General features: G+C 33.2%; 2 protein-coding genes across 2 annotated transcripts; one reads left to right on the forward strand and one right to left on the reverse strand.

Annotated features, from left to right (window-relative positions):
- The first annotated feature begins 1355 nt into the window (after positions 1-1355).
- LOC144850313 (GLIPR1-like protein 1) lies at positions 1356-9978 on the forward strand. Its single transcript, XM_078707566.1, has 10 exons — positions 1356-1487; positions 5004-5154; positions 5409-5648; positions 6254-6339; positions 7073-7161; positions 7482-7511; positions 8295-8384; positions 8632-8736; positions 9321-9350; positions 9598-9978. The coding sequence occupies exons 1-10, from the start codon at positions 1483-1485 to the stop codon at positions 9651-9653; spliced, it is 882 nt and encodes a 293-aa protein (XP_078563692.1). The 5' UTR covers positions 1356-1482; the 3' UTR covers positions 9654-9978.
- Positions 9979-10252: 274 nt separating this feature from the next.
- Positions 10253-13658, reverse strand: LOC144850156 (putative defense protein 3). Its single transcript, XM_078707374.1, has 5 exons — positions 13362-13658; positions 12764-12992; positions 12409-12470; positions 12093-12197; positions 10253-11609 (listed from the first exon to the last, which is right to left on the reverse strand). Exons 1-5 carry the CDS (start codon positions 13549-13551, stop codon positions 11581-11583), a joined length of 615 nt encoding a protein of 204 aa, XP_078563500.1. The 5' UTR covers positions 13552-13658; the 3' UTR covers positions 10253-11580.
- Positions 13659-14345: the final 687 nt, after the last annotated feature.

Raw genomic sequence — 14345 nt, forward strand, 5'->3', positions numbered from 1 at the left:
TTTTCTGAACGAAGTCTGGCGTTCTAGGCCATAACCTGTATTATTAAAACTTTTATTTAAAATAATCAATACAAATCAATAATTCACAGTTTGCAAATAACATTTTACTGAAATTCGCTTTACTATAGAATAGAATTATACTGAGAATAGGCTTATATATAGGCCTAAGCCTATTCTCAGAAAATCATCGCGATATTTTCGGCGATGATTTTGTGATTTTGGGTAAGCTTTTGCAGTGTAATGACGTCATATGTCCACTGGTACTCATGTGAGAGAGCGAACGTCCTGGAAAAAAAAATAGTCGACGTACCAGTCGCCTAGCGCATGCGCATACCAAAACACTGATGTAATAGGGTAATAGGGTAGCAGTCGACATAGTCGACGTGAAAATCTAAAAGATCCTATTCTGAAGACGCTGTTGTGGCGGATCCAGGATTTTGAAATATAAAACCTGTGTAGCGGAATCCGTACGGAACCGCGTCGAAATGTTCCCCTCAATAATTACCATTTATACAGGTATGTCAGCATTCGTCGCAAAGGCTTGAAACATGCATGTAAAACCAAGCTTCTATTAAATATTGTTCTCGCTAGTTGCGTTTCCCATCCTACGCAGTAGACGAGCCGATATCATGTTAAAATCCAATAAGAATTTAGGAAGTGTTCATAAATTCTCGATGATGATGATCAGTTAAAACACACTAGGAATATATCATTAAGAATAGCCCTTGGTGAAAACCGTTATAACATAATGATTTGTATTAAGCCTACGTAAATCTGCATCTGATTATAATATATGCTATACTGTATGTAGGCCACTAGGCCTAAATATAATGTATTTACGAATTCTTGTTCAGTGGTCACATTGACCGTTTTTATAGAAGGTCGTGATAAACGCAAACAAGACATTAACATTGTACAGATAAAACAAACATTCAAACACCAGTTTACAATGACAATTACAAAACAATTTCTATAATTTTAGGTTTATATAAATTAAATTAAAATGAATTGCTTATATACTTTAATTCTTTATAAAATCCAAAATGAACAAATAAAAAAGTTTCTTCAACAAGTTAAAATCAATCGGCAAAAATAATAAATATTACCGACAATGCGACTAAAGTATAAACATTGAAGTATCGGGTTTAAACAAAACGCGACAAAGCAAACAAGTGGTTTTGTTAGAGCGCACTAACACGGAAAGCCGACAGGTTATACACCCAATTAAGCTAGAATGATTTGATATTATAGGTAAGAAGGCTGAAAATCAATTAAATCGCTAAGCGTATAATTATCTATGACTATTTGTCCAACCATTATACCTGAATCATTCAGTTAGCATTTGGCTATTTATATGGAAACGGCGAAAAAAGGTAAAAGAACGTTATATCCGGTAATCCGCGTATTTTGAAGACGAAGTGGACATAATTTACGGAATCGCACTTGACAAGTCTTACGATAGAACTAAGAGTAAGAGACAAAATGAAGTAAGTTGGTATATTATTTGTGTTTATTATAACTTAGCAGTCATATTCTTTCTGATCATGGCTCCATGTGATAGCAATTGTAGATAAATTATACGCTCTCTCAGGCAATAAACGTCTGGTTCCCAAAGTTCGAGCGATGAGTTGCATTTTGTTTTTCAGATAGGCTACTCCTTCATTATAAACATGTTTTTTTATACTGTACATATTTCGTGATATACAGTCGAAAATTGTTTTCTTTGGACTATACATTTTGTTAATGTTTATTTATAAAGTAAATTATGTATGTGACTGGATATTAAAATCAACTGTGTTAAATAATATGTGTAAATGTTACAATTACAAAATATCTCTTTAAAAAAAGATGATAAAATGGAAACAAAAAAACATTTTAAAAACATAAAAAAATACATTTGAAAATTTAAAATATTGCAACTGCCTAAAATACCAATTTTACCATACCAGCTCAGAAGAAGATGAACATATATAAATAAATCTAAATAGTAAATGTGTTGGAGTTAAATATTTCTGGACACAATGAAATAAGAATTTTTTTTTCTCATTTGATCCAAAAATATAAACAAAATGTTACATAGAATTTTGATCAAATGTTTAACAATTTTCGCTGAATAAGAATCAGGTGCCATGCAAAAGAAAATGAAATGAGTTCTCATAACCAGCAGTGAGAGAAGCAACTTAACCCTATTTATACCAGTTAGAGTTTAAACTACTAAATCCACGACGAAATCGTATGTTTTGGTTCACTTACTTTGTTTAAAAGTCAACATATACGAGATCGCTCTTACAAAAATTGTCTATAGAATTCTATGCATAGATGTTTATGAAAATCTATATAATTGTCTATAGATTATCAATAAAGATTTTTATAGAAAAAATCCATTGAAATGATATGGAAATTCTATGAAAACTTCTATAGAAGGTCTATAAAAACCTCGGTAGACATTCTATATAAGGTCTATAAAACTCTGGAATGGTTGCACATGTTTTCTATAGAATCTTTGAGATGTTCTATATAAATATAAATGAACTTTGGCCCTGGTGAAGAAGGTGCAAATATTTGAATTGGATGACCAAAAACAAAAATGTTTATTTTAGAACTAGGAGGGTTGGATATTTTTCATTTGAAATAAATATATAGACTAAATCAGCTTTATTAAACATTTACCCGGTTACACCAAATAAACATTCAAAGTAATTTTTTGTTATGTTTCAGTGGATACTGTAATACATTTGTATTACAACTTATCAGCATATTACACGAGTATATTAGTTGCAGATGATATATAAATAGATAAACAGATAAATTACAAATAAATGTAACTCCTGTACCAACTACAGTACACATTCTCCATTCACTAATATTTTCTGTTTGTGGTGCATCCTTGCATATTGTCTTTCTAGTTGCACATATAAAACTATTACACATATAAAACAGTCTACTCTTCTACTCTCTTTGTATTCTAATAATTTTTTTTACTGGTTTTTCTGTCACTGCTTGTGGCACGCCTTGCTGTGTAGGCATTCTTGAAATATAATAGTAGCGAGATGGCAAGAGCTATAAAACAATATAATAAGAAAGTACAGCATTGTTTTATCATTTTTAATATGTATGCTTGTAATTATTTTTTTTAATATTTAGGCCAAGTAGGTATTTTCTTTTGAAAAGGCATAAAACATTCCTAACTAAGTTAGCTAGCTAGCTCTAACCAACAAGTCACCATGCCCTAATTTGGCTGGCTTAGGCCTACTACTACTACTACTACTACTATCTAGACCAAACAAAGCATAATTATATATGTCAGTTATATATAATCAGACTTTGAGTACGAGAGTTTGCATTTGTAATACAGTTATTCACTTCCATAGGGGGAAAAGCGAGTTCACTTTAAAAAAACAAATAAATAAGTTTAAATAGGCCTAAAGCTCTGTCTACACTATCAAACTAGTTTGACAAATTTGTGCCCAAATATGGTACTGATATGTATAAATGGTAGTTATGCGACGTCATCGTGTCCATATATATTTTTATCACAAGTTTGATGGTGTAGACACAGCTTTAGGCTGTGTGACATCAAATTGGCATAATTATTCAACAAAGACAATAAAATCTTTTGTTTTGCAGTGGGACAATAATATCTGCGATACATCGCTGTTGCCTTTCTCTATACCGACAGTAAACAACTGTTATCGTACACAGGAGATGTGTTGAAACTTTTAAAATACAATTGCTATATTGCTAGACATGTATTGGTCTCATTTTAACGTTTTTATTAACTAAAATCGTATCGAAACATCACTATTTAACCTAGATGTAGTTCACTGGCCCATTTAAATCTAAATATTTAATTGCCCTACTTTTATTTCCATAAATTCATATAATCTAAGAATTACCGAAATAAAGTTTGTTTTCTTAGAGATTTTATCATGCATTTGTTATGTTAAATAACAAATCAATAATTATTGTTTTTTACGTTTGAATAGTTTAATTCTGACGTCGTTAAAAACCCGACGTGACGATTGACCGACATTGCTATTCATCCATTACTTTCGGTACCCTTAGAACCTTGCAAGTTGACGCTTCGTTAAACGCATTCTCAACCTAACTATAAAACGCAGAAGAAAATTCAACAACTGCGGTTCAATGTGTGGCTTACAGTTTACTTAATAAACACAACTGATCCACTGTTCTCACACCCAATACACAAAAGAATAATACAAAGACGTTTGTCTCGCCCAATACCGTATGATTTAATATTTCCAGCACCGGTTCATACAACCTTTGAATTCACGCACACCCAAGTTAAATTAATAGATTGATTTTTGCCATTTATGCTGTTGCATTTCCATATATCCATATCTTTAATTGACAAGGTCTAAAACTGTTTGAGATAACCAACGGGCTGGTGAAACACTGTTTTGTAAGAATCCAGAAGATCACATTTTGGGATTCTAGTTTCTTGCTGTTGAATTATTATATAATTTCAATTAATCTTCCGCAAAGGATAAAAATATACACGAACAAATCATTTACAATAGGCCGACATTGTGTTCAGAATACATAATTTACCTACATATACCTGTATCAACATAAAATAAGTAAATACGGTTAAAATGCCCTTGTTATAAATTATTATTATTATGCAAGGTGCTCTTAAAGAATTTTACTCAGGCATAAAGATCGCAATAACATCTATTTTCAAAATTGTATTTATCCATCCTTTGGAAATTGTCTGTATTCAAAGTAAAATTACACTAATGTTTCTATGAAATAATGATGATAAAAAGAAATATTATATTATTCTCCACCCACAACTGAGAAAAAAAAATAATAATGTAATAAATAGTCATAATACTTTCACATTTTGAAAATATTTTACAGAAGATTGTTAAACAGTATTAAAAAGCAAACAAAATAAAATGGTATTGAAAGTATGAAAAATACATAGATAAACAAGTTGATGTCTTGTTTAATCAAATTTCTTTCTTTCTTTTTTTCAGACTAAGGACATTTCTGTTTATCTTAATTCTTTATGTTACATTCAGACCAAGTTCTGGTAATTTGACGGCAGATGAAATTCAGACAGTTCTCGACAAACACAATGAACTAAGGTCACAAGTTTCTCCAGAAGCATCGGACATGAAGTACATGGTAGGCCATGTCTTTCACAATATTCTGCGCACGCTCAGAAACATACGAGCATGCGTAAAATGACTGTGAAATGAAATGAATAAAAGACATAACAGAAAAATGATACTAATTTCGTTTCGTAAGTTTCAATGGAAAGTTCGAATTGAAAATCAGCATAATGTTCCCAGGAAGGAAATTGATATTTTTTTTCCGAGTTTCTAATTTATAGTTGGTAACGAAACAATTTATTTGAATGTATTATTGCATTTGTATAGTCGTGGGATGACGACCTAGCATCTATGGCACAAGAATGGTCGGACGGTTGTGTCTTTGAACATGGTCAACCAACAAACATCTCTCCATTTGACCCTGTAGGACAAAACCTTTACAGCTCCGGTGCAAGCGCTAGCAACCGTCCAAATCTGGCATCGGCAACACAGGCGTGGTACAATGAAGATCAATATTACAACTACGACACACGTGAATGTAGTGATGTCTGTGGCCATTACACGCAGGTATGTGATTTAAAAAATAATAATAAATAATCTGCATTCAAGTGGTTCAAATGTAAAAAATAACATGTTAATTCTTTTAACAAAATTAGATTTAAATTAAAACATTAAAATGTTCACAAAGACTCATTACACAAATATTACACAGTTAACGTAGATATTATAGTGAAATATGTATAATATGAACTATATATATAATATATCTATGGTGGCATCAACATTTTTTTTATAATTTATAATACATAAGTATTAAACCAAAATATTCGTTTATAGAAAGCAATGGTTATGCTTTCCAGGCGCGACAAAGGGGTAAATGACGGTTGGGAAAGATTTGGCATTGTTTACCAAACTAGGGCCTATAGTAGCATAACCTAAATAATATAATGTATACAGGAAGAATTATCTTTCCCATATCGTACGTATGTGAACACAGCGCCGAAAAACGTAACTGTCTCTGATTTGTCTCCGGCCCGGCCTCGTTGAGGAGGTAGCTTTAGCTGAAGGAGGTGGCGAGGATGACTTGAATATCGGGGACGTTACCATGGGACAATCTGTACAATGTAATTCTGAATTCTGAAGCTGAGTGTTAATTGTCATGTTTTCTTTAGGTGGTTTGGGCTGACTCGTATGCACTTGGCTGTGGCCTTACTTTTTGTACAAATAAGTGGATATTGACATGTAACTATGGACCAGCGTACGTAATGTTTGTATTTTTAATTTAAAATTATTATCATGGTGTAATCACACTGTAAAAACTATTAAATCTCTCTTTATAACAACTCATTGAGAATGTTGCTAGGCTTACCTAAGCACTGTAGTGCTAGTAGCTAGTAACATGTTGGCCACGAGGAGAATTCCCTCTTTCTACGAGCATGTACGCAAGTGCGTCTATGGTTTTAGATTAAGAGTTGTGAAAATGATCGTGTTAGGTGTACTACGAACTATCTGTTACAATATCTCTTTACTAGTCTGTGCGCATGATGAGGATATATTGGGACTCTTCCTCACCTCGGCACGTCCACAGGTTTACGAAACAGGACATTTAGGGGAGGACGACGGCTACCCTGTGTTTGCTAGACCGTAACATCATAAAGAGTCGTTTTATTATATTAGTTTTGCACACTTGCGCGAAGACAACGACAGGCCAGATATAGACAACCATGTCTACTAACTACTACACTAACATAGGGCCTACCTAGATACATAGGGCAGTAGTTAGGCTACTTACTAGCTGGGTGTATTTATTTGGGTATGGCCACCGATGAAAATGATTATATAAGCTTTCCTATCGAATTAACATAAAGTAGGCTATTCCACGATATTTGACAATGGAGATATTTTAAAGTGTTGTAGAAAAATACGAAAACATAAAATGTTCTCATATGGCATTCAATACATCTTTCAACAAAATCAATTATCGTTTTCAGTGGTAATTACAATCGACATCCCTACGTCAGTGGACCTAGTTGTACCGAGTGTTCTTCGGGTTCGGATCAATGCTACGAAAATCAATGTCGTAAGTAGGCCTACCTTCCCTTGAATAATATTTGTTTCTTTTTAAAATTGTTCAGCATCATTAGACCTAAAAAGAATGAACGATTTAAAATTCGATTTTTGTAATTGAGCATTACAGTAAGATTTTGTTGACATAGCATGCATTGGTAAATTTTCTATCTTTAGTTTTTTTTAACAAGATTATTACTGTATTATGTGATGTCAGTCAAACCGACCCTGTTTTTTCAAATGTTATGCGTGATCAACTAAACAAATCTTCCAGTCAGCTGGTCTGCTAATACCTTTTTTTTATTTTCTTCTTGATTCTTGCTTTATGTATAGGACCATGTTCGGAACACAATGAGGAATGCAGTAAGTATTGCCGTTTTTTTCAGTTTCATCATAAACTTTCAGTTTATTCTACACATGAGTATGAGTATTAAGAAAATCAGAAACAATGGGATTTGTATCTTTGAGTCCTCCGTTTATTTTTCTTCCGAATTTCCAACAAAGGTTTATCTCCAGATTATAATCCTTTATCACTCACAAATACTTTAATACAAAATTTGATATTGTATTGTATTGTATTGTGATGTAATGTCAATTAACAGAAATTACAGCAGGCCTATCTGCAGCATCTTTTATAGAAGACAATAACTACTATGTCCAGTAGTCATTAAGTTATGTCTTGATGTTTAATCTTAATTTTAAATGTAAATAGGTTGGGTAATCATCAGGAATAGTCCTGAACAGGGAGATGAGAGCCCCTGCCCACCGATGAGTTTCGGGATCCCTTTGACCCAGAGGGAGAGTACCCGTCAGGGTCCCTACCAAGGGTTACAGGTCTCAGGTTGTTAGTGTTTTAAAATTAATTAGTGTTCCATGACCTTCTCATCAAAATTAACGTCTCTCATAAAATTAAGAAAAGTTGTGCTATGTCAACATAATGTCAATGACGGCGAAATGTCCCCAATAATGGAGATAGCTATGCAAACAAGTAACAAGTAAGTAACATACGTGTTCGGTCGAAATGACATCACATGACTACCGCTGCATCGTAGACGTTATATGACTAAGTAATAAATAAAATCCATTGAAATTTCGAGGACTGTTTGAGTAAGTAATTGTCGTTATAATAACCTGTTCATTTTACAGTTTGCAACCAGGTTTGTGAAAATTGTGGAACATTGAATAGTGACTGTACGTGTACGTGTAGAGACGGTTACATCGGAAACGACTGTTCGGGTAGGTAGGGTATCAAGGTGACCGGAATTGTAATAGTATGGTTTTTAACTGCTGAGTTGGGAAAGTAATTGGTCATCAAATCGAATAGAATTTAAGGTTTTAACTACATTTATTTGGAAACATGCCTTGAAGTGGGTGGGTGGTTGGCGAATTAGTTTGGGAGGTACCCGCTCTGGTAAACCTTACGACCTTTATAAAGCGAAATGTTGTTCAATTGAGTCCAGTTTATATTACTATTCTTTCTTAGAAATTTGTGCAGACACACATGCGAATTGCGGTAATGGTTGGTACGTAGGACAGTGTGGAATTGATTACGTCGGTGAAGGTTGTCCTAAGATGTGCGGGTTATGTGGTGAGAACAATTTTGTCCCTGTTTTATGAATTAGGTCGGTATGCCTACCACATAGTAGAAATATTCTGTCCGGCTTGTTCATTAAATTTTCGGTTCGAGAATGAAAGTAATAAAACGACGCAGATCCGACAAGAACTATGTAATCGAGGCGGTGAGGAAAGATGTAGATGAATAAATCTCAACTTGATCTCCACTATAGACGTGGTGATTGATTATAGAATTCATTCAACGTTTTACATGGTTTACCGTCGTCGAAGTAGAAGTAGTGAGTTTTTGCATCGACGGTAGACGATAGGGGACAGTAGATATGGTAATCTATACACAATATTAATCAGCGCACTTGTAAAATCCTCTCTGTTAATTACCGATCCTCTTTCGTTTACCGTCGCAACGATGCCTGGTTGCCCTTCCTATTCTGTCGAGTCTGGTGGCTAATCATGCAATGATTATTATGGCAAGGAATAAATATTATTTTTAGGGCTACAATCTTTTAATCTTTATTCTGTCGTTTTGCGATTAAGTTCTACCTGTTGCTGTTTTTCTTTAAAGTTTAAATATTTTTTTTTTTTTTTCTAAAAATAAAGTTGATCCTGATCCAGATTTTGTTTGTCTTGGTAAGTACACTGTTTTAGTAGTAGGGCCCAGTATTATATTAAATGAGTAATTTAGAGGCAGTAGTTAGTAGTAGACTTAATTAAAGTATACTAGTACACAATACACACTCCTTTCTTCTTGCACTCTAACATACTATTCAATTTGTTGCCAACAGTGTCCTGACATTAAATATAAATAAAGTGAAGACTTCACTTCCAAACACAATTTTTGTTTAACTGTGATTAATATAATCTTCATTTTTTACAGCCTATCCTACTGAAACGCCTTGTCCATGTACTCGACACAAACCACCCGGTGTTTAGGTCATCTGTAAGCCACCAAACGGACACAAATATCTAATATAATAGTAGGCCTATACAAATAATGCACAAGTCAGTGTGCGTTAGTTTTGCTGCGCACTTTGTGCACTCCAGTGCATGATGCATGATTGTGAAAAAATAAAGAGCGCACACGTGACTCATTTCAGCGCGTCTACATCCTTGAACCCATGTTATATTAATAAGTGCTCACAGCATTCACAGCACAACGAATTGTTAATACCGCCCCCTTCACTAATGTACGCCCTCATATACATAGCAACATTTTGAACATGCGCAGTAATTATTAATTAACCGAATATTAGAACTATGTATAAGAAAAACTGATACTGATAATGCAGATACCATTTTATAAAATAAATAAATATAGTCGCAATATTATTAATATTATATATATTAATAGTTATTCATTATATATAGGCTTAAATTGTTTTGTAATAATCAAAATATATAGAAAATATAAGTAGGCCAAAAAGATATTAATATGAGGAAATAAGAAGACTATTACCAATGATTCAAATAGTATTACAATTGAAATAAACCTTGCATTTGATATTATGTTTAATATTTATTTAATATATAGTTTATTTTTCAATATAAAAATTGTTATAATAATCATTAAAACATTTAATAATGGCATAATAAGTATTGTGAATATTTTGTTTCTTATTCATCAAAAAGAATTTAGAAAAACTAAACCGGTGTACCAAACATGTAAAAGTAATACAATGGCAATCACACGTACAATACATTTACATAAATCAATAATAATAATGTCATTCTTATTGTGCTTCATACAATGGAATGCCTTGTTGCATTGACTTTATATATATATATATTTTTGTTTTTGTTCTTGTTCTATGAGCTCTTAGATTATGATTTTTTTCTCTCTCTTTTGCTATGAATATATTATGTCACCTATTCCGAAATATGACATGAATAAGCGATTCATATTTTTGGAAAACTTAAATATCATGAAAACATACAAATACTGATCCCATGAGGCAGCCTCAACGCAGTTGTGTTTTGACCTTACCAGGTACTCATTTGTACAACTTGGTGGAGAAAGGCAACATAAGTGTCTTCCATAATAATAGGCCTACAAGATGCGACGAGCGTTGGACTTAAATTTCCGATTAGTAGTTCATCAATAAAACACACGCCCTCACATAAAGATTAGACTAAATAGATTAGAGTAGCTTTCAGGCCAAATGTAATGTGTATCCCCACCACCAGAAACACAGATTAGCGCGCATTTAGACAGTTATATTCAAGGGGACTATGACTGACTGGGTATTTGGAAACTTGGAAATGGCATGCGCAAATCCCAAAGCATGTCTGGGAGAAGAGAGTCTATGATGTATGCAGACAGTAGTCTGTGAGGCGTGTTCATTGTTTTCGTTTGGCTGTATTGTATCAAAACGTGTCAAATTGAATCCTTCCTCTCAAATATTTTTGTCGAATGGTGTGTATAGATGAAGAATTGTTTGATTAGTGAGTACGTTTGTCGGCGGCTTGGAAATCATAAATTTTGCTAACTGGAATGTTACGGTATGTGGGTCACTGTGGTCATAGGGAGTAAAATCTCTACCCCGAAATATGTAAAGTACTATAGTTTAGTTTAGGACTTTTAGGAATTTGTTAGTTTCCGACTATATATATTTACGTTACACACCATATTTACTAATGATTGTTAAACAAAATAATAATAAATCATTATTTCTTATATTAGATAGAATATCAGTAACAAAAAAGCATCATTAAATGTAGAAAGAAGGCATTAATAACATTCGAGACACCAGCCTTTCATTCTTTCTTTTTTATAACAATATGTATACATTTGATATGTTAGCTTTCTCGTTTACAGTCATTTTCTTCAACATCAGATAAATATTCCAAATAAAACCACTGGTTAGTTTCCACATGGACAATACACAGTTACTGTAAAAAAAAAAGACAATGATACATATTTTAACATAGGCCTACACGTATTGGTTATTCGTGGTCACAAATGTAAATTTCAAATTCTGATTTTATGAATTATGTGATAATAAACGTTAAAAAAAAAATAATCAGACCTCCCACTCTATGCAGTTTGTCGCCTGCAATAATTGATTTCATCAGCAGAGAGAGTGAAAGCCGTAACATAGCCTAGGTCGTCCTGGGCCAATTGTTTTGAAGACAAACCATGGTCTTTCGAATTATGACAAGCAATGAAGCGTTACAGGAGGTCAAATTGCTGCCAAGAATATAAATAATAGCTGCTACGCAGCAATAATACTTCTCACACAAATAATTATGATCTAACAGACATTTCATTTAACAAGCTAATAATATTATGTGTCAACTAAATATTATATATATCATCAGTTATGAAATGAAATGCTGTAATCATAATTTTCCAAAATTGTCTTAAAAACTTACTAATTTTGCAAGTCGGTCCTGAAAACCCATCATCACAATTACAGATTTCGTCACCATTCCCATTGAAGCTGCATGTACCTCCATTTAAACAGTTCAAGTTGCATGCTAATATTTAATATTGCAATATAAATATTGATAATATAACTACTTCGAGGTATGGTTATTAGTAAAATTGCCATTCTGCAATTACGTCAGAGTAGGAAAAACGTATAAATATTCAAGGAAACAATTATTAATTGTTTACAAAATGTATTTTATATATAATATAATAACTTTAGTGGTTACGATGACGATTATGAATACGGTATAAACTTACAATTAATTTCCGGTCCCTCAAGTTTTACCCAAAATGTTTGCCTGCTCTGAACGACCGTGACACTGAAAATACAAATAATAATTTGGCTTTGGAAAACACAAAGGGTCTTATTCGACAAAAGTATAAAAAAGCGCAAACAAATTTGAACAAATTATTTGTTCAGAGGGACAATAATAGTTATCTATGTTATCATTCATTGTTATTATGCGCTGCAAGTATTTTTAAATGATAACATTTTTGTCCCAACATATGGACAACCTTGTCGCAATCCATTCGAGTCCCAATACGTAAGAGACGCATTAACATATTTTTTGTTTTTGTTTTTTTCACTTTAATTTAGTTTAGGCCTACTTACTATGGAACAAGTGTCGATGGGCCATTTTGAAAGTTTGCCTTCCATGTAAACTCTAGAAACATTTTGTTCGTTGAGTCTGAATGAGTGACTGCATTGGAAGTACCACCAGTACAACCCAAATATTGCGTAGAAGGTGGTTTTTCGATGAATTCGCCATAGATTGCATCAGTATCCGGATTCCTTACTTGTAAAAGAAATCCCTTAAAATTTACATCTGAAGATATCTGAACTAAAAAAAGCACAAACCAGAACAATCAGATAGTGAATCGTCAAAAACAGTAGCATGCTCATGGCTGTAATATACGTATAATTTTAGGATTGAAGCTTGGTTTGCCACTAGGTTGCAACGCAATAACGTAAGCGTAACGCATGTACTTTTACCAATTACGACATCATCAAACCCGTCGTGATTGATCAAATTTCTTGAGTTGCGCTTACGTCCTCCTCGTTTCGTCTTAGTGAAAAAAACCAGGGAAGAGTTAATGTAATTTAACTCTTCCCTGAAAAAACAAAGCCATTAACGGTATAAACCCATCACCCTCTATACATTACCCTCGTCTTTCGTTCCGTGTGCCTAAACGAAAAAAATAATACGTACTTTGTATTTCGCTTTCATATGTATATGCTGAGGAACTGATCGTTACATTATATGGCGACTCGTTGTTAGGCTGTGCCGAAGCTCCATGGTTGGGAGTCATACTCTCACAAGCAGAACTTGGGGCACCAGATGAGTAGGCTGCCACGTTTCCAAAACATAACAGTATTACCACCAATACAACTTGATTCATCCTGTAAGTGTTTGTGTTGTGTAAGTAGCAGAAAAGGAATGCTGATCCTTTTCCAATGACAAATTCAAGTGAAGGTAGCGAAACAATATTTTGCCTTTCTCTTCCTCTTCACATCATTGGTTTAAACGAATAAGCTTTTATACAGGCTATAATCATGGTGCTCAGAATAACCATCGAACTTTGCTATTATTTGTTACATTATACTGTTACTGTTTTGTATGCTCGTGAGAGAGTCCTTTATTACTTATTTCTACACACACACACAATCTATAGGCCACCAATTGTTGCAGCAATACAAAAAAAGGGTTCTAAAATGTCAAAAACTAATATGATGGTTGATAATTTATCATTACATACACTCCTTGTATTGCGTCACATAGTGGGAACCAAACATTTACATCATGATGAAACTAGTTTGAGAAAATAAGTGCGATTTGCCCAAATACGGCAGTGATATGCTTAAATATGGTAGTGATATGACATCATCATGTCCATATATAGAGATAATTAGTTAAGGTGTTACGTTTTTATATTGTGTTTTAAATTGTATTGTATCTATGTTTCTAAGCTCAGGAAAACAAATTTAATGTATGTAATATTATGTGACAATAAATTGAATCTTGAATATTGAATCTTGAGTATATGGACACATTTTTTGTTACAGTTTGATAGTGTTGATAGAGCTTTAGACCTTATTAATATTATTTTGCAGTGGTTATAGTCAGTAATGGGATGCATACCTTGATGCATAAACAGATAGGCTACCGTTTCAATGGTTAAACCTGTAATATTTA

Source organism: Antedon bifida, chromosome 8 (genome assembly GCF_963402885.1).
Source record: "Antedon bifida chromosome 8, ecAntBifi1.1, whole genome shotgun sequence".
Taxonomy (NCBI): Eukaryota; Metazoa; Echinodermata; class Crinoidea; order Comatulida; family Antedonidae; genus Antedon; species Antedon bifida.

What these genes read in the sequence shown, in the direction of transcription:
- LOC144850313 (XM_078707566.1), top strand. An exon ending in CATCGGACATGAAGTACATG is followed by an intron (nt 5,155 to 5,408) that starts GTAGGCCATGTC and finishes GCATTTGTATAG; the next exon opens with TCGTGGGATGACGACCTAGC. An exon ending in GGAACACAATGAGGAATGCA is followed by an intron (nt 7,512 to 8,294) that starts GTAAGTATTGCC and finishes TTCATTTTACAG; the next exon opens with TTTGCAACCAGGTTTGTGAA.
- LOC144850156 (XM_078707374.1), bottom strand. Translation starts at nt 13,551, where the DNA reads ATGAATCAAGTTGTATTGGTGGTAATACTGTTATGTTTTGGAAACGTG. An exon ending in ATATGAAAGCGAAATACAAA is followed by an intron (nt 12,993 to 13,361) that starts GTACGTATTATT and finishes TGCTTTTTTTAG; the next exon opens with TTCAGATATCTTCAGATGTA. An exon ending in AGGACCGACTTGCAAAATTA is followed by an intron (nt 11,610 to 12,092) that starts GTAAGTTTTTAA and finishes TTTTTTTTACAG; the next exon opens with TAACTGTGTATTGTCCATGT.